The 27780-nt window shown below is 35.3% G+C and overlaps 2 protein-coding genes across 3 annotated transcripts in view; one reads left to right on the forward strand and one right to left on the reverse strand.

Annotated features, from left to right (window-relative positions):
• Positions 1 to 4228, reverse strand: part of LOC134793713 (tissue inhibitor of metalloproteinase) — a 57672-nt gene extending 53444 nt beyond the window's left edge. For both annotated transcript variants that reach the window (XM_063765361.1, XM_063765360.1), the window contains exon 1: positions 4023 to 4228. The gene's annotated coding sequence lies outside the window, so the exon portion shown is untranslated. The remainder of the gene's footprint in view (positions 1 to 4022) is intronic.
• The window catches only part of LOC134793929 (synapsin), a 165439-nt gene that overhangs the window by 113106 nt on the left and 24553 nt on the right, over positions 1 to 27780 (forward strand). The window contains exon 11 of the mRNA XM_063765645.1: positions 23708 to 23800. Within this exon, the coding sequence (XP_063621715.1) occupies positions 23708 to 23800 (93 nt within the window). The remainder of the gene's footprint in view (positions 1 to 23707; positions 23801 to 27780) is intronic.

The following is a 27780-nucleotide window of genomic DNA, read 5'->3' on the forward strand; positions in this document are numbered from 1 at the left end:
TTCCCCAAACACTGAAAAAGTTTACCTTTACTTAACTCTAAGTAAGTTACGTAGGGCACGCGCGACCCTTTTCGATTTTCTTTTCGAGATCTGATGAAAAACCTATTATCGAAGTGTATACAGTGAAACCTGGATAAGTGAGACATCAAGGGACGAGCAGATTTGTCTCACTTAAAGAGGTATTCCACTTACCCAGGCTCTCAGTTAGCCAGGTACAAATAAATTTCTGTCTCATTTACAGAGGGCCCCATTAATAGAGGTGAGAATAGAGGATGGATTTCAGTTATAGAGGTGGTTAATAAGGTATTTTGTAATTATCTTTAAAAATAAATAAGGTAAAATAATCCTTGTCCCTAAATATTTTTTAAGTCTGTTAATTATTTCTTTAAATTTATTTTGAATGATTTTATCTTCAAATGATAGTTTTTTTTTTAATTAGATTTGATACGGACTTCATTGCCTCTTAGAAAATTATTAACTGAAAATGTGTTTATTCGTGTTACTTAGGGATCATCCATTAATTATGTCACACGAATTTCTAGGTTTTTTTACCCCTCCCCCCCTCCATGTCACACTTGGTCACATTTTGCAAACCCCTCCCCCCCTGGTGTGACGTCACATTTTAGGCAATTTTGTTTTCAACGAATTCGACAATATTAACTCGGCATTATTTTTTTATTAAAAAAATATTTTTGATATATGTATAAATATTAGTAATTTCATAACACAACGAAAGTTACATCCAAAATCTCATTATTTAACTGTACAGCGAATAAAAAAATATAAATTAATTTTCGGTTACTGATGTAGTTAAAGTGACATCACAATGTTTGTGACTCCCCCCTCCCCCATGTCACAACATGTCACATTTTCTTGACCCCCTCCCTCCCCCTAAACGTGTGACGTAATTAATGGATGACCCCTTATCAAGATTTCAGCTTTCGTTTTGATAGTTTTAACTACATAAAGTACCTAACTAAATGAAACTTGAAGTCTTTTAGACACAATTAAGCAAATGCGGAATTTATGGATAGACTAAGAGTTACTTAGTAAGAATACGGAAACTGATCAATAGAGTCCAAGTTAGAGAGGTCATAGACTGACTTTATCTCAGATACACAGGCCAATTCTTATAAAATTCTAAAAAAAAAATTAGGAAAATGTAATCTTATAAATATAGTCTCAGTAAAAGAGGTAAAATATACTCTCTGTCTCAATTATAGAGGTAAATCTGACTATAAATCACAACGACTAATCTCAGTTATAGAGGTTCATTTTATCTCACTAACAGAGGTAATTCAGTGCTAAAGTGCCGGGACCGCACCATGAGTCCCAGCTATAGAGGTTTCTCACTTATCCAGGTCCCACTTAACCAGGTTTCACTGTAGATAGATGTGCCCGTTTCTCTCGATCCTTGGCAAATTTATTTTTGAAGAAATAAATACAGATTTAGAATATATGCGTTATATTCACAGTGTCGCGTTCAGTACGGATCAAACGAAGACCAATTACAGGACTTTGGACGACTACGAAATTTTAGAATTTAGTAATTTTCGCTGAACATATATGGGGGTCAAATCGATAGCTCTTAAGGCCCTTCGTTATTCATTTGATTCATTCTGTATCTTGTATTTATACATACTGTCGGTATCCAAAGCTCCTGTAAGGGTGCAGATTTAGTTCGTCCCAGTAACACATAAAGTGCCAGTTCCAGGTTAGTTAAATAAATTATTAGAATGACAAGATGCTAAAATGTCCAGCTAGTTTCTGACCGACCATGGGTACCTACTTAATTAGAAGATACGTTTTATAGAAAAGCCTCTCAAAGCAGGATTAATTATAGTGCCTGCGCCAAGCTGGGAAGTTTTCTCTGTTGTTGGCTTTTCATTTTCTAGAACTGAACTTATCTGATTTCACAGAAAAGATTAGATGTAGCTCGAAGTTTGTATAGTTGTTCGTTAATAGGTTCGCGTAATCTAATTATTTGTTTAGTATATTTAGGTACTTGGTCTTTATAACTAGCTGATTTTAATGAATAGATTAGTACCTATACCCTCCCCTTACTTACAAAAATATGTACATGCAAAATAGGAAACAAAATATCGAACAGGTAGCTAATATTTCACACGTACCTATGTGCCTTTAGCTGCTGTTCTTAATCACAACGACAGTAAGACGTGTTTTAGCGAATAGAGCACGTAGAAGCCATCATTTTATCAGTCGCGATGACACCCAGAAAATAATACGTGATGTCTTGGCCGCAGACAACCCGTACAAACTGGCCATTATGCAATAAAGTGATCTGATTAATCAATAGAGCAGAGTGGGTCCCGCCATGCGTACCGCTAACGACACACATCCTCCTCAAGCATCCTGGCTTTGGCACCCTGCCGTTGACTTACAATTGAATTTGCTACAAATAACCATACTATTCTATTAATAGACAGCTTCTCACGCCGATTAATTCATCGTAATCTTACATACAGTGTGTCGAGTTTGTTTATTGTTCGTGGCGGCGTAACTGACACTGAGCTCCGAGAAACGAAGAGGGTAAACAATTATCTGAAGAAACTGCAGTAAAGTTGTGAGAATAAGCTGAGTCCTCTGACGTTAACTCTCCCTTATAAGTTCTACCTATCGTAATTTTGCTTAATAATAAGTTAACTTTTAAAATCAAATTACATACTGCAGAACCTGGAAAGCCTCACCAACTTCATTGAAATCATTTCTCTTCATTAATATTTCGATAAAAAAAATTGTAAATTACGAAACCCGCAATTTGTCAAGTTTCAAAAAAAATAAGTTTATGGCTACTTTCGTGTCAAGTATTACGTAGAGGAAAAATTTTACTCAACTGCATATAATACAAGATCTAGTTACTTAGATAAAAGTGACGGCACTCTGTTAGAGGTTTGAATATAATACTTTCCAGCATTGTCTGGAACGGGTGCTGATTCTCATAAGGAACTGGACTGGACGTATTGATATTGGAATCGTATCGGTACCTACGGGCGTGATTGTGCATTCGCATTCGTATGATTAGGAGCCTTTTTTTTTTGATGAGCAAAAACTTCTATATCGATGATCACATCACGAAGTATTACATATATCTATCTAATCACTTGCATCTGCCCGCGACTACGTCTACGTAGAATTAGTATTTTTAAAGAAAATTATCCATCTAAATCGGTTCAGCGGTTAAAGCGGTAACAGACAGACGAACAGAGTTACTTTCGCATTTATACTATTATTATGTATTACGTAGTATAGCGTACTGATTGCCTTAGCAGCGAAGATAATTTTGCACCTGAACCTATTTCAGCTATTGGCAACAATATTGACTAGCAAACACTAGGTACATGAAACGCGAGAACGCTAACCAAACGCTAACTATGTTTACAAAATGTGTCACGTTTGCTTCTCGAGCATTATTTAATATCGTCGTAAGTCAACAAACTTAGCAAACGATCTCTAAAGGAACCAGTGTAAGCATATTCGTACCAGTAAATAATTGTCATACCTATTTAGGAAATACGTTACTGGATGACGGATTATTTCTTGATCTTCTATTCTTCATTAAGTATAAAAAAAACGATCATCATTGGAGTCTTGTCGGTCACTGGCTCACTGGTGCACTGTACAACTAGACATGCGCTTGCACAGTTATGGATATGCAACACAATTGGATTTTCCTCTCAGGAGCCGCGTGCCAACTTTCGCTTCCATAAACATTGTGTAATTAGCCATTGTATGTACTGTATTTCTATGTAGCTGTTAGTTCATTATCAGTTGTGCAAGTGTCTGAGTCATTTGAAATGCACCTTACTGCATCTAATAGTGTTAGAGATGATACGAGAAACTTATTTTAATTATATGATAATTAATTAAAATGTATGTATCATTAAAAATATAGAATGCTTAATATACTTTGTTAAATATGATAATCCGTTATTTGATTATTCAAATTAGAAAAACATCAACGTAGCCGAAAACAGTGTAAACTAAAAAGTAAACAAATGCACCTGTACAGGTATTTCAGCCGCGATTCCACGGTCATCCAAGGTGACGTCACAAGCACCGCAAAACTGTATCACTAGTTCATCAAACCCCTTCAAAGTCCGATTGTTTGAGTGATTAAATTCGATTTATCGTATGTGGTCGCGCTTGCCGGCGCCGAGTTTCGTTCGACACGCGCACCTCGTAGCGAGCAATCAGTAACTGAACGTTTGGTTGGGCCGGACCAGTTATTATGCGCCCACCAAAGGCATCAATATACACTAACACGTGGGTATGGCGCTGATATCACATCGCACACGCAGCCGCTTATCGCTGCATCGCCGGTAAAAGCTCGTGATTCATCATCATCACAATTAGGATTCGCGTGATGTGACATCATCACATCACCGAGGTATGCAGCTAGTGTCAACAATGTACGAGTATCTATAGTTAAAATTTTTTGAACTGATCTTGTTCACTTACCTGTACTAACAATGGCATTGTTCTATTACAATCCTATTATCTGCTTTTGTTCTTGTAGGCGCCAACCAATTTACTTACAAAATAAGTTAGAAGTACAATGCATGTATATTGAATTCTAAACCTTATTTCTTGTTGAATGGGGTTAAAATGGTCTAAAAAGATAATATCATATTCAATCTTTTGGAAAGTCACATGCACCTTAGCCACGACAGGGACGTATTCGGTGTTAAATAAAATACGTAGAAAGATAAAAATGTTTATTTATTATACATATTAGTTAACAAAAATAATCACATTTAATCAAAATCAACAAGTTCTTATACAAATATATATCAATCTTCAATCTGCAAAATATTTTACATACTACTAGAGCCAAAAAAAGATACATAAGTGTATATATAAAAAAATAATCCCATGTATCCAAAACCAACAGATTCTTATATAAAAACATGCCTATAATCTTAAAACTATAAAATATTTTACATACGTGATATACATATTAAATAAAATATGCAGAAAGATAAAAAAAGTATAATTATTATACATATTAGTTAACAAAAATAATCAAATATAAGCAAAATCAACAAATTCTTATACAAATATATGTAAATCTACAATCTGCAAAATGTTTTACATACTACTATAGCCAAAAAAAGTTACATAAGTGTATATATAAAAAATAATCTCATGTATCCAAAATCAACAGATTCTTATACAAAAATATGCCTATAATCTTAATAAGTACTACAAAATATTTAACATGCGACTAGAACCACAAAATAGTATAAATAATGAGATGTTATGTGTATGTGTACCTATAAAAAAATCACATGCAAAATCTACATATTCTTATAAAAATAATATATAATCTCTAATATATAATCTAAATATCTGTTTATCATTCGGATTCGGTTTCATCAGACTCTTCAGTCACGTTTATAATTAATGGAGGGTGACTATAATTGCGTTTCATTTTTTTTTCTAAATTGACAACATGCCTACAACAATTCCTCCAATGGGAGTTTGTCGCGTTTATCACATTTCGGATAAGATTTAATACCCCTTCACTAAATTTCGGTTCTGTATTTTTCTTTCTTATATTTGCTTTCACGTCACTCCACATCAACTCTATGGGATTTAGTGTACAGTAGTAAGGGGGTAATCTTAACACTTCGCAACCCCTTTCTTTAGCTTTTTCATCCACGTGATAACTTTTTTTGAATGTCTTGCTTTTTACAATTTTTAGCAAGATTTCTTTCGTGGCCTTAACCGGGTAATCTATTTTATGCTTTTTTAAAAAAATTTGAATTTCGCCTTTTTTTGTATTAGTGCAAGGCACTAACTCCTTTTGCCGGGAGTGATATGACGCATTGTCCATCACAATGACACTCCCGGCAGGAATATTTGGCAGCAACTGGTTCTCAAACCACCTTTCAAATAAAGCGGCGGTCATGTCTTCATGGTAGTCGGCACTACAATTGGCTATGTTTTTTGCCGAGAGTAGTAAAGCGCCGTCCACCCAGCCATCTTCTGATCCAGCATGTAGAATAATTATTCTTTTGCCTCTTGATGCCGGCGCGTCCAACGTACACTTACTGTCTTCTTTGGTCCAGCCTTTGTTTGCGACGTCATGGGTGTCGTACCACGTTTCATCTAAAAAGACGATACACTTTCCCATGTCACGAAATCTCAATATTTCTTGTAAATATTCGTCGCGTAGGTTTATCAGTCTTGGAGAGTCCATTAAAATTTGTCTTTTGTTTAGATTTTGCATGTGATTTTTTTATAGGTACACATACACATAACATCTCATTATTTATACTATTTTGTGGTTCTAGTCGCATGTTAAATATTTTGTAGTACTTATTAAGATTATAGGCATATTTTTGTATAAGAATCTGTTGATTTTGGATACATGAGATTATTTTTTATATATACACTTATGTAACTTTTTTTGGCTATAGTAGTATGTAAAACATTTTGCAGATTGTAGATTTACATATATTTGTATAAGAATTTGTTGATTTTGCTTATATTTGATTATTTTTGTTAACTAATATGTATAATAATTATACTTTTTTTATCTTTCTGCATATTTTATTTAATATGTATATCACGTATGTAAAATATTTTATAGTTTTAAGATTATAGGCATGTTTTTATATAAGAATCTGTTGGTTTTGGATACATGGGATTATTTTTTTATATATACACTTATGTATCTTTTTTTGGCTCTAGTAGTATGTAAAATATTTTGCAGATTGAAGATTGATATATATTTGTATAAGAACTTGTTGATTTTGATTAAATGTGATTATTTTTGTTAACTAATATGTATAATAAATAAACATTTTTATCTTTCTACGTATTTTATTTAACACCGAATACGTCCCTGTCGTGGCTAAGGTGCATGTGACTTTCCAAAAGATTGAATATGATATTATCTTTTTAGACCATTTTAACCCCATTCAACAAGAAATAAGGTTTAGAATTCAATATACATGCATTGTACTTCTAACTTATTTTGTAAGTAAATTGGTTGGCGCCTACAAGAACAAAAGCAGATAATAGGATTGTAATAGAACAATGCCATTGTTAGTACAGGTAAGTGAACAAGATCAGTTCAAAAAATTTTAACTATACCTGTCAACTCGGATCTAACGACATGTGGGCCGTGATAGTACCTACGTGTGCTTTCATTCGTCCGAACAACTGCCATTTTCTACGTGGATCACCAAGTTGCAATGAAATCCGGAAAATGTCGTCCATCTTTCTACTTTCGTAGCCTCACCACATAAAAATGAAATGTAAACCCAACCTTCTAACCAGGATAAACTAGTGGCTCTGTGAGCTGTAGACCTCGCGAGCAGAGCTTAAAACTGAATAAATGTATGGTTCCGTTGTTTAGAAGAATTTAGAGAATCTTATTTGACCATAAAAACTTAACTATCAATTGCTTACAAAATTCGGGAATTGGTTTAGATATGCGACCTGTAGAGTAGAACATATGGACATACGAAACAATTTTTGGCTAACAGGCCTATTCAAACTTACACTGATATCAGAAAGACATCATGACATCAGTTATGATGTCATTTAGTTATCGTGCATTTCACTCGTTCTTGTCCGTACATGTATTGGCGCAAGCGAGACGCACGATGACTACTAAATAACATGATAAAAATATCATCCCGATGTCAGTGTACGGTCGATGCCCCTTAAGTATCCACGTCGCCATACTAATTGTATAGAAAAGTGGACAGAGTTAGACCAAGAAAAGTCTGCAGTGATTTTGACAGCACACGCAGTGCCAATGTTATTTGTGCCAGTGTCAAAATTTCTGCAGACTTTTCTTGGTCTAACTCTACTTATGTTAGGAAACCAACATTACCTTTGAATTAGCCTGTAAACTGCAACTAAGAAGCTTCGTGCGCGAGTGTGGCTCATAATTTCCGAAAATCATTTTTTCTTCGAGGCAATTACTCCGTTCTCATATTTTGCGTTGCCCATAATTTTCCGAAATCATTCATTCTCGGTGGCAATTACTCCGTTCCCATATTTTCCCAATGGTTTTTTTCCGCAATCGCCTATTTTTAATATTTTTAAATTAATCTTTTCCTTATAATTTTCGTCCTTTTAAATATCTAGGATAATATTTTCTTGTTACTGTATGTTAATAGTGTAGTAATTATATTTGTTACTTGTAGTTATTTCACATACAACAAATATCAAAAACACTAAAATTAAAACATAATCTAAAAAACTACAAGTAAAAAACCAAACGCTGTCAGCCAATAACTCTAACCTACCTATCTCTGGGAGCAGATTCGTTTTTAGGGTCATCAAAAAAAATAACCCTAACCTACCTATTTGAAAAAACCTGGTTATTTTTACCACTAGCATTAAAAAAAAAAGAGAAAATATGGAGATAGAGAATATTTAGTTAGTGAAAAAAAACCTACTGGTTATTTTAACTACTGGGATTAAAAAGAAAAGGGAATAAATTGAGAAAGGGAAAATTTAGTTTATGAAAAAATGTCCACGAAAACTAAAATAAAGCGAAGAAATTCCACTGGGAAAAAATGAGAACGGAGTACTTGCCTCGAAGAAAAAATGATTTGCGGAAATTATGGGCCATTTTAGCGAGGCGATCCAAATTAAAAGGCTAGAGCCTTAGTAAGTAGATAATGTTAGTTAGATTTTGAGCCCGGGAAAGCGCAACGTACGAGCAACCTACAGCTAGTTCCCTGAGCCCAAGGTCGACCACTACCCTAGGCAATGTTAACCCCTGCGATTTATGGATGGTGACCGCCCAAGCTAAGGGGCTGTCCATAAATTACGTCATCTATTTTTGACGATTTTTGAAAATCATCCAAAAAAATTTGAAAATCCCCCCCTAAAATCATCCAAAAATCATGCTTCAAATGACCCTGTTTCCTCCTACGTCATGCTACTGTCATCCGATGTCCAGACCCCCCTCCCCCCTAATTTGGAATGACGTAATTTAAGAATAGCGCCTAACGTAAGTGGAAATTGACTCCTGGAACAGCCATGCCCGTGAACTTAAACCGCTAAAAAAATGTTCAAACGAAAACTCAAACGAATACGCTTACCTCGCACTTCGCGCTCGCTTGATCAATCAGCAATACGGTGTTTAAGTGCAAAAAATAAATAAAAAAAGTTGCATTTACTGGGGTTCGAACCGGGTACCTATCCCATATCCTTGCTTGTAAGCGTCTTTCCAACTGCGCTATGATAGCATTTAGATGAGCTGACGAAATTTGGTTACTTATTCTCGAGTAAGAATTTAAATATCAAATCTAAAGAGAATAGAGTGTATATGAGACGTGCATGAACTATAGGGGGCAGCTCAGGAGCCGTCAGATTTTTGGCGTGAGGCGTAAATGTGACATTTATGCTTGCGATGTAGCCCACAAGATGACAGAACCTACTATGCATAAGGAAACTTACCTACAAGAACGGTAGATGGTAGAACTTGTTTTGGCAATGTACATGTTTCCGATTCAGGCCACAAGATGGCAGACCCTCCAACGCGCACGGTCCCTATATGTAGTAGAGGGTTATTGTCATACTAAATTTTGTAGTCACAGTAAATTTACTGCCATCTTTCGATACAGGATTAAAATGAAAATGAAAAAAAATATCAATAAATGTGTATATGTATGGATAAATGATTTTTTTTTAGAACGCCATATGATTTTGACCCATGTTCTTTTACTGATATGAGTAAAAATTGTTAAATATAAAATGGTGTCGCCATCTAGACGAGCATAGGCCAAAGGTATGGCGCCGTATATTCAAAAATCAAATTTTCTTGAAAGCGCAATAAGCCATCATCTCTTGCAAAAAATAAACGAATACGCTTAGCCCGCGCTTGATAAATAAAAAATACGATTTTTTTCATTTTTTCAAAATAACACAATAAAATAAAAAACAACAATTGATACGAAATTTAAGTATAAAAAAAGGCTACAAATATAATGACCACCAAAAAATACTTTGGTACCCTAAATAAAAAAATCATGCTTACCAAAAAAAATTATTGAACACCAAAAAAATAAGGCCTAAAAATACAAAAATACCACCGTTTTAATAACGACTGCACTTCAAATTGTATTCAAATACCAAATATATTGAATGATCACCAAATCTTGAAGACCAAATTAATGCGATATTTTCACCTAAATAAACCACTATGATTACCAAAAAATGTATACATATTACCAAATATAGTAAAATGATGCCAAAATTTATTAGCCCCTCCCGCTCAACCCCCCGTACCCCGCACCGCATACCTACCTAGCATTTCGTTATGCTACTAGAAAAGTAGATTAAACCGCTATCAGTTAAGTGGGTTAGGTTAGGTTAGCACGGCGACCCTTACAAAATCGAAATGGTACTAGAAAAGTAGGTTAGGTTAATTTTAATTTTTAACAAGCAGAAACGTCTGCGAACGATGCTATTAAGCTTAGAATAAATTTAAAAGTGGAAAAATTACTGTCTTGGGTGAGACTTAAACTCACGGCCTCTGGATCGATACTCCAGCGCTCTGCCATCTGAGCCCCCAAGACCTCATCCATAGCCAGCAAATCTTTCCACCATATTATAGGTCAAGGGGACCTTAGCGACATCTACCGCAAGAGTGTTACACTTCTTAAACGGCTACCGGAGTTCCAAGTCACATTGGAAATTCACCAGTGGGCCGTGAGTTCAAGTCTCACCCAAGACAGTAATTTTTCCACTTTTGAATTTAGGTTAGGTTAGGTTTGAACTGCGACCTTTACAGAAACAAAATGCTACTATAAAAGTGGGTTTGGTTAGAACTGCGATCCTCACAGAACCGAACTGCTATCAGATAAGTGGGCTAGGTTAGGTTAGAACTGCGACCCTTACAGAAACGAAATGCTATAAAAAAGTGGGTTAGGTTAGGTTTGAACTGCGACCCTTACAGAAACGAAATGCTGATAAAAAAGTGGGTTAGGTTAGGTTGGAACTGCGTCCCTCACAGAAACGAAATGCTACTAGAAAAGTGGGTTAGGTTAGGTTTGAACTGCGACCCTTACAGAAACGAAATGCTGATAAAAAAGTGGGTTAGGTTAGGTTGGAACTGCGTCCCTCACAGAAACGAAATGCTACTAGAAAAGTGGGTTAGGTTAGGTTTGAACTGCGACCCTTACAGAAACGAAATGCTACTAGAAAAGTGGGTTAGGTTAAGTTTGAACTGCGACCCTTACAGAAAAGAAATGCTACTAGAAAAGTGGATTAGGTTAGGTTTGAACTGCGACCCTTACAGAAACGAAATGCTACTAGAAAAGTGGGTTAGGTAAGGTTTGAACTGCGACCCTTCCAAAAAATAAATGCTACTAGAAAAGTGGGTTAGGTTAGGTTTGAACTGCGACCCTTACAGAAAAGAAATGCTACTAGAAAAGTGGGTTAGGTTAGGTTTGAACTGCGACCCTTACAGAAACGAAATGCTACTAGAAAAGTGGGTTAGGTTAGGTTAGAACTGCGTCTGTTACAGAAATGAAATGCTACTAGAAAATGGTGACGAAGTGGATTAATTAATTTAATTGGATAACGATATATTAAATATTTGCACATTTTTAATTAAAATGTGGTTACAATTTTGGTGGTCATTTACTATTTTTGGGTTTACAATGATTATTTTGGAGTCATTTAATAGGATAGCATGATTTAAAAATTTGGTTAGACATAGAAATAGACATAGACATTTATTCATAATATTTTAAATATTACAGGTCAGGAAGTTTTTATATAACATTAAAATTTATTAAAATATTAGTATTAAATTATTCAATTAAATTACATAACATTGTATTATTAAATTCGCTTTATAAATTGTTAGGTAGGTCAAAAAAATCTTTGATGTCGTAGAAAGAGTAGTCAAGAAGCCATTTTCGTAATTTTCTTAGAAATATTTCGGTACTACCCACGTTCTTTATCTCCGCTGGGAGCTACAATTTTACATTAAAATGGAGCTCTAATTTTGGTGGTCATTTACTATTTTTGGGTTTACAATGATTATTTTGGTGTCATTTTCTTTAATAGGATAGCAAGATATAAAAATTTGGTTATCATTTCACATTAAAATGGGGTTTGAAATTTGATAATCATTTACTATTTTTGGGTTAGTAATGATTAGTTTGGTGTCATTTCCTTTAATAGGATAGCAAAATGTAATAAAATTGGTAATTATTTCACATTAGAATGGGGTTATAATTTTGGTGATCATTTATTATTTTAGGGTGGTAAAATATATTTTTTTGGTATTAAATTTTACTAAATCTGGTGATCAGTTAAATAGCAGCCATAAAAAAATACAGAAAGTTATGTAGCAGCATACAATTACTGGGGACGGAACCAGGGACCTCCCTATGCAAACAAAAAAGAGAACGTTTGCAAAATGCGCCATGATAGTTCTTACTAAAGCTGACGAAATTTAGCTACTCATTCTCAAGCAAAAACTAAATATCTAAATACCGCCGAAACCAGCGATACAAATTTTCTGAATTTTTGGCCATTTAATCTATAAACATATATATATCAAAAAGAAAAAACTCTTATGATATCGATACGACTATTTGTTTAGGCAAAAGGTATCACGACTCCGCTATTTTTAAAAATTTCCAATAACAGGATTGACAAAAAAAAAATTTAGTCATAGAATCTGGTCACAAAATTTCATGAGAATCGGCTACGAATTGCGGCCTGTAGAGGAGAACATCCGGAAATACAAAACTAAATATCTAAATACCGCCTAAACCAGCGATAATTTTTTTCTGCATTTTTTGCTATTAACTCTGTAAACATGTCTCAAAAAGAAAAAACTCTTATGATATCGATACGACTATTTGTTTAGGCGCCAGGTATCATGACTCCGCCATTTTTAAAAATTTCCAAAAACCGGATTGACAAAAAAAAAATATTTAGTCATAGAATTCGGTCACAAAATTTCACGAGAATCGGTTAAGAATTGCGACCTGTAGAGGAGAACATCCGGACATACGAAAGCAAAATGCCCGAGTCAAAACGTAGACCTTCGCTACGCTTCGGTCAATAAACAATTTACTCACACTATTAATTATTTCATGAAATCATGACTATCTAAACTCACACATAAATCTCTCACATAATTACAGTTTGAAAGTACCTATGTATAGGTACAAACGAATAATAATTACCTATTGGGCCACTTTTTTACAGTTTCATTTACCTATTGTGCATTTAGTTTATGATTTAACACCTTAAAAATAAGATACCTACTGTACCCCTTACATTTCATTAAAGTGTCAAAAGGGACTCTACGTTTTGGCTTCGGCTCCGGGACACCATTGTTCCGTGATGGGAAAGAGATATTCGTATCGTTTTAGACCCATTCAGCCAACAACTTAATATCAGATAACTACATGGTCCTACTTATACCATACCATGTGTGGTATACGAGTAAGAGGTAGAATCAGTAAAATCATCATCGTCTCAGACCTATAACCGGCCTTTGTTTCTCTTGATCCAACAAACACTCCAAATCTACGATCATGATCCAAATAACATTAAGTTTGTAGCTGGTGTGGTTAGAATCAAAAGTTATAATCCAAATATTTGTAGTATCTCCTGTCTACATGGTTTCGAAGAAAACCGCTTACTTAGAATCGTGCGTTTACAGATATACTCGTACACGTCCGAAGCTAGTTATTTATTCTTTACAAAGTTGTTTACACGAATACCCCGTGGATTTATTGTGTGACGAATAATTCGTCACCATAAATGGAGTCCGACTAAAATCTGAAAATGTGTTACGTCGACACATACCGGGAAGACACTTGATACTTATTTATCTTGTTCAACATAAGTACCCGTTAAAAAGGTCAAGAATGACACACTGGACATTTTTAACACCGAGAGGTGCCTTTACTTATACGAGTATAACTTAGTACAATCGTGACTCGAAAGCCCAGAAGCTGCAAGAATGTATGATACATTGTAACATTGTGTATCCGTTGTTCCCTAATAAAGATATATTTCATTGTCCCTTCATTTCGATTGCTTGATTCGGTTTGGCCCGTGGTCTTCTTGATCTTAAGTAATATTTATGGTTATTGTCAGGTCTTTCAGAGGTTAAAAGGCTCTGGGCTGTATTCAATATTAGAATTTAGTTACACGTAACATTCAATGAATTAATAAGTTTTTATATAGGTACGCTGTTTTAGAAATTTGTCAAATAATCATACTTTGGGAAATATTTGTAAGGTCATTATCGCTCGGTGCTTACTTTAACCCATTGGCTAATAATAAGCGCTTTCTCTACTAAAGCGGCTTGTAAATTTAAGGGCCTGAGCAGTTGTAACTTTTGGCGCACTTTCGACAGTGTGGAATTACCCTTTCCTTCTTCTTCTAATTCTCAGAGAAAGCGCATTTGCTCAAAAGATTGAGTTGTGACATTACAAGTATTATTAATTAGATTTGCATTCTTAACGTTCTAGCATCGCATGCATTGTATAATCACAGTGCTGGCTGCTTGTGCTTACATACTTAGATGTATCTTATCAAACTGGGTCGAGCCTCGCACGGGCAAACTGTTGCAATAATTTCCTTCTATACCACCTTCAGCGACAGTTCTTTGTTTTTACACGATAACTTCAAATATTTATTTTATGCGTCCATTGTAGTGATATTAGATTTATAGTTTAGTCTAACTACTAAGTAGGTCAGCAATTACAATCCAAATATTACATTAGTTCCGCTTTGCCGTGTCGATATAACAATGAGATGTTTTGTAAATGATCAAACTCTTTCGGTTTTTACAACAAACGCATATGCGTCAGTAGGTTACTGACTTTATAGATCGCTGTAATACATTAGATTAGAGCATTATTAACGTCGAATTAGGAATGCGCACAAGGATGATCTAAGTCGTGAGGTGGTCTCATCTGACCATAGACAAACTTTAACAGTAGTTCTCTACACTGTGTGTTTTTACATGCGAGTAAAATATGAGAGGAGTGCAGTATAGGCTCCATTATAAGGGTATATTTGGAAAGTATAAAATAGCTATAAAAAGATGTATTATGCAATGTCTTTATCAAAATACCTAAGTGCCCACATTGGGGTCCCTTTGTTTCCCATAAAGTTTTAAGTCATAATGTCTTGTTTGTCATATTATCGTTAGTCATAAAACTGAAACCGTTAACTTTTCAGGGTTTTCGAAAGGTTATTCTATAGATGGGTTAAGTTAGGTTAGGTTTGTTTTATGGCATTCCTGGAAAGTTACACGTTTCTGAGAAAAACCAATTATGACTAACGAAAATTCGGACAAACAATACATTATAACTTAAAACTATTTGGGAAACAATAGAGACCCGCCCACATTTGATTAGTATTATAAGTTCGACCGCTATGTGTGTGCGTGTGTCTGTATATCTGTCTGTGGCTCTTAAACTTATGAACCGATTCGGATGCGGTTTTTATTTAATTAAAAGGTTTTCTTGCGTTGGTTCTTCGACATGTGTGATCAAAATCAGTTCATCCGTTTTATTAAGTTAGGTTTGTTTTTAATTAAATTATACTTAATTTGTAACATACATATAGTGTACAATTCAGTTACCAGCTACGCTCATTGCAGTACATAGTTAGGTGCCTACCGTTTAATAAATATCATCTCTGTTTGTTCAGCGGAAGTGGAATAAGTGTTTCATATTTCACTGTTGCACAAAGATTTGTCAAACTGCAAGTAACGTGTGCAGGATAACTAAGTGCAACATTTATCTTAGCCGCCTTTAAACTTTTGAGCAATGATGACTCCTAAAGTCGCCACTCGCCAATATCAGCCGTATAAGAATAAATACATAATTATACTTATTATTCACCATTATTTTACTAATATTCTAACTGAATTAATTTCAAACGGTATATATAAGCCAAAGTTACGTTAAAGCGTCTATGTCGAAATTAATTAATAAAAAAAACATGGACCATAAGACTAACGTTAAAAAACATTTCTTTCTCTTTCCAAGCAGTCAGCTCCGCAATTTTTCCCGATCTGATCAATTTTTCCGGTTGAACCAAAAACGTCACTTTTGACACTGACATATCTCATCCAGATCAAATTCATATACTGTTATTAATCAGAATACGCCTCTTGTCCATTCCCGGATTAGCACCCGCAACCACGATATCTTTCTACGACCATGAAAAACTGTACGCTATTTCCCTTTCGCATAGCGGCACAAAATCTTTTGCATTTCAAACAAAGTTCGTAGCCATACTGTATGCTGTGTGTATCAAGTTATTTTAGTTGATGAACTAACCTCCTCAGGTCAAAAACAAGGTAATGCTTTTTAGCTTCTAGCCACATACCACAAAGAATAGATCAACCGCAAATATTGATTCATTATGATTGTTATTTATTTATTTTCCTCCCTTGAGGCCAATTCATAATTCCTGTCATTCAAAATGCTTTTTTTAATACAAAAGGTAAACCGCAAACCATTACTAAATATAATGATACGACTAATTAGTTATATTAGTAATGCCTCTCGGATAAGTTACTAGTTAACTTAGGGATGTCGGTAATAACTTAGTTAGACCGTGTAAAACGTGCAATTAAATCGTTACGCGGACGTCTACTTTGTCATTACAGGCGCTATAATAGCGTACGGCTGCAATAAATATGAGATAAATTGACTTTGAATGCACAAATGCTCAACGCTTTTGTGTATCTAGTACCAATCGCCGCGTGCAGATAACATCAAAGGCGGTCATAGTGATAAATGACAATTGCCTCGTCCTTTAACTACAATAAATACTCCATTGAGACACTATGATATTATTTCTCGCCTGCTTATAATCATTAAGCGCCATTGTCAGCAACTTGTTAGGCTATTTGAATTGAATGCCTCTACGACTCTGTTATCGATAGATCGATCTGTTGATAACAGTGGCTAAAGAGCAAATCATGTGCTCCGTATGACATCGGCGCCAATGCCCAGTCTTTACGCCATAGCCATGGTGTCATGTTCAAATTACTCGTTCATAGGTTCATACTCCAACTAGGAGTATCTAAATAGTGCTATCTTATGAAGCCTGATCATTTTAATCGGGTCATAAATATAGATATAAAAGCGAAAAATATATTTCCAAAAGTTTATAATACTGGCTTGATGTATGTTCCTCTGATATTCCTATATCGGTTCACTATCGAAGTTCAGGCAGTACAAACAATTAGGTATTAACATGTGTTCATAAACATTCGTCCTAAACGACAAAAAAGATAGGGCACAACAAAATAATATATCTTCCCGCTTGAATCTGGAGCAGCCTGTCTGGGGAATCACCTCCATCTTACAGAAAACCACAATACGAGTAGTAACACTGGTAGGTAGGTACTTACACTCACTATGTCTGTGTTGTTTCTAATGGTGAGTAAGTTTCCTAGAGTTCCTGTGAATCCCGTGTGCACACTGCATTGCCAGCATGCATTCGTCTCTTAATCTGTTAAAACAGTGAATACATAGTTGACAGCGTCCATTAGTACCTAGTATGAGTAGTTGGTATCTACATAAGCTTATGAGCTGCAGTGTCCGCTTCCGATTAGGCATGCATATCGCTACGTCGTCAAACATTAATTCGATTTAAAATTCAGATACCTGTTGTATTAATAACCATTCACTATCTCAGTTCAGCAATTGCAGCTGCGTTTATGCGGTTATAATTGACCGTGTGCTTCTGGGTACTCCAACATCCAACAATGTAAGAAAAAAATAATTTAAACTTTCCAGGAAAAAAACCTAAAACTCCGTCACTGACTCGGCAGATCTTAAACTTTGCGACAGGCAAACATATTCAAGAACTTTGCGGCTGTGACCGGACAACAATGCTTAATCACTAAACTACATCAATAACATAAGGCGACATACCATCTTTGGCAATATACACGCTGAGTTTGCTTTGGCCTGAGGGATGCGTCATCGGAAGACGCAGGAAGTATACCTCAAGTCGTATTCAGAAATATAAAACATGATACTAACTTGATTCTTTTATCATTGCGTAGAGCTGCTCAACTGTGCAGCTACATGTGTGCGACCGCGACGCACTGACGTTGAAATTAATTTTTTATCATATTTAACGTTTAAGAACAGCGATCTTTGCGGAGCAAAACACTTGATGCTGCGCTGTGCCGCCCACGATGCCGCCTCCGGCGAGACGAATATGTGTTTGAGAGACCGGGATACCGTCAGTGGGCCGTCATGTTAGTATGTACAAGAAAATGTGGAACCATAAAATCCTTATCCCTATACTATTTAAATCCCATAGTTATCAGCAGCGAAATAATTATCCAAATATATCGGAACACCATTACATTACCATAGGATCGTAACACGTCAATGTGTTACGATATGCTGATAGTACCGAGATGGATGCATTTCAACTATTTAGTTGCGCAATGTTGCGTCTAGATTGCCTTTAATAAAAGGTTTATTACATCTATTGCTATCATCTACATAAAAGGTGAAAATTATGAGGTACTAAATACCTAAGTCAAGTACTAGTAGGTACCTACACAATAGAAAGTATAGAAACCAGGTACATTACATTACATCACATTGGTCTCTATTGGTTGAATGTCAAAATGCTCTGATAATTAGATTAAGATTAACTACGATTCATAAGAGCTTGTTGCTAGGCCTACATGAATAAAGTATATTTTGAGTTTGAGTTAAATATACTGACTGAACTTTTACAAGTAAATAATAATTACATAGTTACCAATGAACATCATATCATAACTGACATTTCTCTATAAATATACGTTTTACAAGGATGTAGCAGATCGTACTTTGGAAAATTCCGAGGTTTACAAGTAAGAATGCATATGCGACTTTGAAAATGTATGCTGTACACTAATGTAGTGTTTTGATGTGAACCCCTCAGCGATTTGATTCGAAGTCAGGTCGATGTAGAACCGAGAAGAAAGCAATTAAAACATTTTACTGCTTATTGTTTAGTTCCCTGCGAGCTGCGCGCTCATATCAAATGTTACAACTGGCTTATGCAATATCATTTTGTAAACACGACCCAATTCGCATTATGCACAAGGTTTATATTAACTGACCTGATTTATGCTTTAAATAAAAATATTTATCGTTACCTTTTCCGATTTTGATCCGTCTGTTAGGCATAAAATAAAATGACCTTCAAGATTACGATACAGTTTCCACAGATGTTATTGAATCGTCATTTTATTGTTTGTCAATAGTACAACTTTAGAGAATGATTTTAGCTATTGAAAACGTGCCAAGTTCCTGCTACCTGACTGATGGATGTGATCGCATTTCACGAGAAATAGTGGGTGATTTGATTACTAAACTTGTTTAGTCACAAGTGAATCATTCAAATAAACGTTACTCGGCTTAACCCTGCCGTGTACCATCATCGTCATCGCAAGAAATATTAGTTACGGTGTCTGTAACAAAGATTAAAGACCATTAGAATTCACAATAACAGTTCCGGGAAGTGTTTTTAGCAAATAAAGGGTAAGCAGTCTGAAAAAACATTTAGGTTTTATCTGCTCAATACGACCAACAGTGTTATTATAAACTACATTTGGTTTTTGACACAATTGGCACCATGGCACCATAGCTAAGAACACTTTCTTTCAAGACACATTTAAAAGAAAAACTACGTAAAACTAGTTTATTTCTTGGTGTAATGGCTCACGTGGAAAAAAAGGCATATAAATAAATAATGCACCATAGGTATTAGGTATGTTACTTAAATTATGATTTGAAAGTCTTAGATCGAACCTTCGTATATGTACATACCTACCTAGAGTGTAGCTTTGGCTACAGGTGTTATTGAACATGGGTGTCAAGTATAGAACAAGGCAGCTACTATCTTTTCATGTACAACGACAAAAAGATTTATTTCAAACCGATGCGTTTAATAAATTGTTTAATATTCTAGACATCTTAATTAAATTTCTCTCCTTAGACCAGGAAACGAGGGAGCTTTCCTGCCAGCCGGACTATATAGCGTATGATATATTTATTACTACATAAATTACATTTATTATACCTATCCTATATCGATTTCGTAAAACGAACGCGGCATTTCTACGTCGCGCCGTGGCCTACCACTAGGGTTGCCAGATCGAAAGGCGCTATTATCGGGAAACAATATCAATTTTTCGGGATTTTGGGACTTAAGTCGGGAAAAAAAAATTAGAGATGCCACATTTGCCACGATGCCATGATTCGGCAACTATTCGGTATTCGGCCTATTCGGACACTTTGCCCAATATTCGGTATTCGGCGGAATGTTGCCTACTATTCGGCCGAATACCGAATATTTGTTGCATCTACCTAAAAAGAAAAATTACAAAAAAAATAACCAAAAACTAGGTAAGTATATTTAATATTTAAAATATATTCTTGGAAAGTAGTTAAATACGAAGGCACGTTTTTGAGCATTTATTGATTACAAAATATTTTATTTTTATCATGGGTCTGATTTGATTGACTCTAATATACATTCATTAATTCTGTTCAACATAAAAATATATCTTAGCAAACGTAGTGCTTTGATGGCGAACAGTTTGCATAATAATTGTGACTCAAAATGTTCGCATGTCATGCCGAATATTCGGTATTCGGCCGAGAGAGGGGCCGAATATTCGGTATTCGGCCAAATTCACTATTCGGGGCATCTCTAAAAAAAATACATTCAAATTAAGCTTAAAGTAATTGTATTAAAAACAACGATATTTTACATTATTGGCACTACGTCAGCTCGCTCGCTCGACGACAGTTCGGAACTTGAAATTATTGTTTTATAACGTGAAGCTGTTTTTCGGGACAGTTTACACTTTGTCGGGAATCGGGAACACCTGCTAAAAATCGGGAGAATCCCGCCAAATCCCGACCATCTGGCAACCCTACCTACCACGCTCCTGTAAACTTTATATTGGATACAGAAGTTTGTTTAGTGACTTTTGTTTCCATTCCTATACAAGGATCGTATAAATGTATTTATTTATTCAATCTTTATTGCACAATGCATGATAATACAAATGGCGGACTTAAGGCATTCTCTACCAGTCAACCAATGGACTAAACCAGAAAGATTAAGTATGTGCAGGGTCTTTAAAAGTAAATGAAGTTGTAACCAAGATACTATATAGATGAATATTAAACTATAAGTATGGATAAATTACACATATACTTATAATACAAATAGACAAATATACATATGTACTTATTGTTTTATTTACTGTCGCCGTATCATGAGAATATATGAGATGCATTGGGGTAACCTCGAAAATAGGTTCGAATAAGCACGTTTTCGTCGCTATAACTGCTATAAGCATTAAGCATGACAACTCACAACCCCTCAACAACCCCTTTAAGGGTTCTTGGCGTTCAAAGGGTAGTATTTTCAGTCAGGTAACCCCTTATACCTTACGCTACATATCGCACACACTAGCAATTAAGATTTGTATCGGCCCCATAAAGTTAACTAAGGACTGAAATAACGTACGGTTCCCGCACCCGCGCGTGATATATTCAAAACAATGAATGATTAGCTCTAGCACCTACAGTTGGGTTTACACCATACTCCACATAAATAGACTGTTTTCTTACGTTCGGGAGTTGCTATTATTCGAACAATTTCGTGATTAAACTCGGGAAGTGCTCGGTACACGTTGCTCGTGGAAATAATACGTTCAGAAGATTAGTAAAGCGTTAGAACAATATTTCCAAGTTTCCAGATGCGGCAGAAATGTTTACATAACTACCTTTTCGTCGTTAGGAGGTTACGAGGCTCCGAACTTGTAAAATATATTATAACGAAAAATAAATGAAGACGGGTCAAGTATGAGTCGGTCCCAAAAACAACGCGAGTCTGACTTGACTAGCACGTCAATGAAACCTTTGAAAAAGAAACAACGGGTTGCACTTCGGGAGTGCCGGCAGAAGTAAAAAATCAACGACATTGTAACTCAAAATATTATAATAACAGGGCCATATAGTGCAAAATGTCTGCAGCACTACCTATGTATAATTGAGGATAACGCCATCTAGCGTGGTATCGTCGCATTACTTGAAACCCCTAAGCACATCACTGTGGGTACTACTGGTACTACCGTTATATTAATACCAGTTTGAGGGAAACTCACTAGATGGCATTTAAATGAAAAAAAAAATGACATTGTCCGTCACACATAACATAAGTCACGCAAGCGCCCTGCGCCGCCTACCTACATGAAACAGCAGGCTCAGGCATACATTATCGCCGTGCGGTAGAAAAAGAGGAGAGACGCCTTTTACGCTGTCTCGAGTTTATAATTTTTTCCCCACCTCAAAAAGTGTACAACGCCGCTAAAGAATATTTCACTTCAAAAAATCCAATTCAGTATTTTCCAAACGATTTTTTAAAAATGTGGAAGGTTCTGACGCTTTTATCAATCTTATTGTTATAAAATCTTATTTTAGTAAGAATTCATTATATTAAAGACTAAGAGGTCGTCTTTAGTTAGAATATCCTACAACTTAATTGCAAGGGGCTTCACTTTGCTAAATTGGCCATAAGTCCCCTATTCAGTAAAAGGGACCGGACCGGGGACAATTACACTAATATCTAATGTCGCGCTGTAGACATTCCCTATCTTAGTGATTCGTCGATAAAGTGGAGGCCACAGACATATTTTTAAGTAGACTTCGCATATACCATGTTTGTACGAAAAGCCACGCATGTATTTAACACTGATTTCGTACTGTTACTAGAGTATTTTGGTGTGTAGGTAAGTATTAAAAAACGTGTTTAATAGATTTGCTTTGATTTTGTTTGATATTTTATAGTTAGTATTTTCCTTGTGTTGGTGTGGTGAAACATGAATATTATTTTTCTCTCGGTGGCAAAATTTGTTTAACCTTGGTGGCAAAATTTGTTCGCTTGCTCGGGTATCAATATTAGCACGAGAGGTTAAACAACAACTTTGCCCCTTGTAAAACAATTAACTATTAACAGCTAGAATGTAATTTATAAAAAAATAAAATAATATTTGTTTATTTCAGATTTTAAATCCATATTGTGTTAGTCTACTTACATCGAAACTTAAAAACTAGATGTAGATGTAGATGTGTTGACCTACATATAAATACATAATTAAAAAACAAAACAGGAAAAAAAAACCGGGCAAGTGCAAGTCGGACTCGCGCACGAAGGGTTCCGTACCATAATGAAAAAAAAAACGGAAAAAAATGCAAAAATAAAACGGTCACCCATCCAAGTACTGACCACGCCCAACGTTGCTTAACTTTGGTCAAAAATCACGTTTGTTGTATGGGAGCCCCATTTAAATCTTTATTTTATTCTGTTTTTAGTATTTGTTGTTATAGCGGCAACAGGAATACATCATCTGTGAAAATTTCAACTGTCTAGCTATCACGGTTCGTGAGATACAGCCTGGTGACAGACAGACGGACGGACGGACGGACGGACGGACGGACGGACGGACGGACGGACAGCGAAGTCTTAGTAATAGGGTCCCGTTTTACCTTTTGGGTACGGAACCCTAAAAAACAACAACAGAAAAAAAAATTGTGTACTTACGTCTTCTTAGGTACCTACAATCTACATGTCTCTGAATTCAGCAATAAAGACAAGACTAACGAGCTTTCTTTTGTTCCAGGTGACAGCCCCGAAGTTCCCGGTGGTGATTAAGATAGGGCACGCGCACTCCGGCGTGGCCAAGGTGAAAGTGGACTCGGTGGCCGACTTCCAGGTACCTGTACCCTATATACTATCCCTTACCAAAGTTTTGTTATGGTCTATCTTAGGGCAGATTTAGACGATACGAGAAGTCGCATGCGAGTTTCATACCATTGCGGGTTTTGATTGGTCGGTTGAAAACTAACAATGAATACGGTCGAAGAGTATGGAAATGCATTAAACCGCGTATATGGAATAGATTTCCGAATGAATTAATAAGCTCATGAGAAGATCGAACATGTAGGCAAGCTAGATACATTATAAAGAAACACATCCTTAAAATTAGAGAACAATTGAATCCCCTATCTTGTAACAATATAATAAAACTGTAGTATGTAGTAGTGTATAATTAATTCTACATGAATACCTGAAAGTAGACTCCTTAACTCAAAAAATCTTTTTAATTTGAGATTAGTAGTTAAGTTTGTAAATATGCATGCTTTTTTATGAAATTTAAATTATTTTTTTTTTTTAATTTGACGTAATCTACAGTCCGCAATGTAACTAAAATAGAATAGAATAGAATAGAATAGATTTATTCGTAAGCACAAACAATCGGAACAGTACATAGTATAAAAGAAAACACAAAATAAGATTAAAGTGCCACGAAATGGCCCCATCTCAGCATGTTGCTGGTGGCTTCCAGCGCTGATCTTCCGATGAGACCATCAAGTGAGAAGAATCACGGAAGGTAACAGACAAGAAGAAAAAAGACAGAAATAACATACAGTAAACAGTTAGTTAAATAAGAAAAAAGTTACACAGCAAGAATCGCATGCGAGTTCGCGCGCCGTCTAAATCAGCCCTTATAAGTACCTTTAAATGAGCAATTCTTGTATATATATTTATTCAGATATATATTTCGGGGATCTCGGAAACGATTTCGATGAAATTTGCTATATGGGGGTTTTCGGGGGCGAAAAATCGATCTAGCTAGGTGTTATCTCTGGGAAAACGAGCATTTTTTAGTTTTCATATGTTTTCCGAGCAGTGTTCGGTCTCCCAGATATTATGTACCTATACCTTAAATGTACAGCAAAGGTCTATAGTAAAATAGTAATGGCAAAAATTAATTAATAGTATGGTACGGTCATACACAAATCGACATAGTCTCACAGTGGGTACTAGAAGACGTGTTTATACGCAAAGAGTATTAAATCACTATGTTTATACGAATATAAATATCAGTGCAAATTATATTTCGTCTACCGTAATAAACGGCAGTGGACGGTGCGAAGTCCTAGTTAGCACCAGTCTTATCTCGAAAATCGTGCTATATACTCGTAGCATTCAGTTTACGTGTGTTAGATGTATTAGCGGCACATTAGCGGCGTAGGTGGCAGTGTGGTTCAGGCATGCAACTCTCAAATTACGAGAGGCATGGGTTGATTTGTGGCTCATATATGTACTACTTAATGGGTTTCTTTTCTTGGAACATAATATCTGCGGAATACTTGCAATTTGATTTTATCCACAATTTGATTTTGACAATATCGGAAGGATTTTTTATAAAGTACCCTGCGAGCATATCTTCCAATTTTATAGAATCAGACCAAGCTAACTATGCATGGCATTTACAATCATAAAGTGTGACAATGTCAACATTGATGTCTAATTTCTATGAAAATATTACGTTTATAATGACAGTCCTCACTTTGTTTTATACAAGTCGGTGCATAGTTAGCTTAGATGGCCTCTAGCATCTAGAGTTAATCTTAATCCCTCTATTAATCTTCAAGAACACTTAAAGTTTGAGTCCTATTTCAAATTGAGTCCACGACTATCGAGGGAATGGTTTAGTTTGAAGTACGTTGGCCGTTTAAGCTACTCAGTACTCAACTACTCATGCGTGTGGAAAGTTTCATAATTCAAGCTTTCTGATAGTTAACTGTCTACAGATATGGGTGGTTACTGCTTTCTCTGTTGATAACTCATTGTATTGACGGTCTTTGGTACCACCTTTTAACTGTCTTGTATAGTTCTACAATACAGGTAAATACATACAGTAGGTATGTATCTGCATAGTTGACCGAAGCGTAGCGAAGGTCTACGTTTTGACTCGGGCATTTTGCTTTCGTATGTCCGGATGTTCTCCTCTACAGGTCGCAATTCTTAACCGATTCTCGTGAAATTTTGTGACCAAATTCTATGACTAAATATTTTTTTTTTGTCAATCCGGTTTTTGGAAATTTTTAAAAATGGCGGAGTCATGATACCTGGCGCCTAAACAAATAGTCGTATCGATATCATAAGAGTTTTTTCTTTTTGAGACATGTTTACAGAGTTAATAGCAAAAAATGCAGAAAAAAATTATCGCTGGTTTAGGCGGTATTTAGATATTTAGTTTTGTATTTCCGGATGTTCTCCTCTACAGGCCGCAATTCGTAGCCGATTCTCATGAAATTTTGTGACCAGATTCTATGACTAAATTTTTTTTTTGTCAATCCAGTTATTGGAAATTTTTAAAAATACCGGAGTCGTGATACCTGTTGCCTAAACAAATAGTCGTATCGATATCATAAGAGTTTTTTCTTTTTGATATATATATGTTTATAGATTAAATGGCCAAAAATTCAGAAAATTTGTATCGCTGGTTTCGGCGGTATTTAGATATTTAGTTTTTGCTTGAGAATGAGTAGCTAAATTTCGTCAGCTTTAGTAAGAACTATCATGGCGCATTTTGCAAACGTTCTCTTTTTTGTTTGCATAGGGAGGTCCCTGGTTCCGTCCCCAGTAATTGTATGCTGCTACATAACTTTCTGTATTTTTTTATGGCTGCTATTTAACTGATCACCAGATTTAGTAAAATTTAATACCAAAAAAATATATTTTACCACCCTAAAATAATAAATGATCACCAAAATTATAACCCCATTCTAATGTGAAATAATTACCAATTTTATTACATTTTGCTATCCTATTAAAGGAAATGACACCAAACTAATCATTACTAACCCAAAAATAGTAAATGATTATCAAATTTCAAACCCCATTTTAATGTGAAATGATAACCAAATTTTTATATCTTGCTATCCTATTAAAGAAAATGACACCAAAATAATCATTGTAAACCCAAAAATAGTAAATGACCACCAAAATTAGGGCTCCATTTTAATGTAAAATTGTAGCTCCCAGCGGAGATAAAGAACGTGGGTAGTACCGAAATATTTCTAAGAAAATTACGAAAATGGCTTCTTGACTACTCTTTCTACGACATCAAAGATTTTTTTGACCTACCTAACAATTTATAAAGCGAATTTAATAATACAATGTTATGTAATTTAATTGAATAATTTAATACTAATATTTTAATAAATTTTAATGTTATATAAAAACTGCCTGACCTGTAATATTTAAAATATTATGAATAAATGTCTATGTCTATTTCTATGTCTAACCAAATTTTTAAATCATGCTATCCTATTAAATGACTCCAAAATAATCATTGTAAACCCAAAAATAGTAAATGACCACCAAAATTGTAACCACATTTTAATTAAAAATGTGCAAATATTTAATATATCGTTATCCAATTAAATTAATTAATCCACTTCGTCACCATTTTCTAGTAGCATTTCATTTCTGTAACAGACGCAGTTCTAACCTAACCTAACCCACTTTTCTAGTAGCATTTCGTTTCTGTAAGGGTCGCAGTTCAAACCTAACCTAACCCACTTTTCTAGTAGCATTTCTTTTCTGTAAGGGTCGCAGTTCAAACCTAACCTAACCCACTTTTCTAGTAGCATTTATTTTTTGGAAGGGTCGCAGTTCAAACCTTACCTAACCCACTTTTCTAGTAGCATTTCGTTTCTGTAAGGGTCGCAGTTCAAACCTAACCTAATCCACTTTTCTAGTAGCATTTCTTTTCTGTAAGGGTCGCAGTTCAAACTTAACCTAACCCACTTTTCTAGTAGCATTTCGTTTCTGTAAGGGTCGCAGTTCAAACCTAACCTAACCCACTTTTCTAGTAGCATTTCGTTTCTGTGAGGGACG

The sequence above is a fragment of the Cydia splendana genome, chromosome 9, assembly GCF_910591565.1.
Source record: "Cydia splendana chromosome 9, ilCydSple1.2, whole genome shotgun sequence".
Taxonomy (NCBI): Eukaryota; Metazoa; Arthropoda; class Insecta; order Lepidoptera; family Tortricidae; genus Cydia; species Cydia splendana.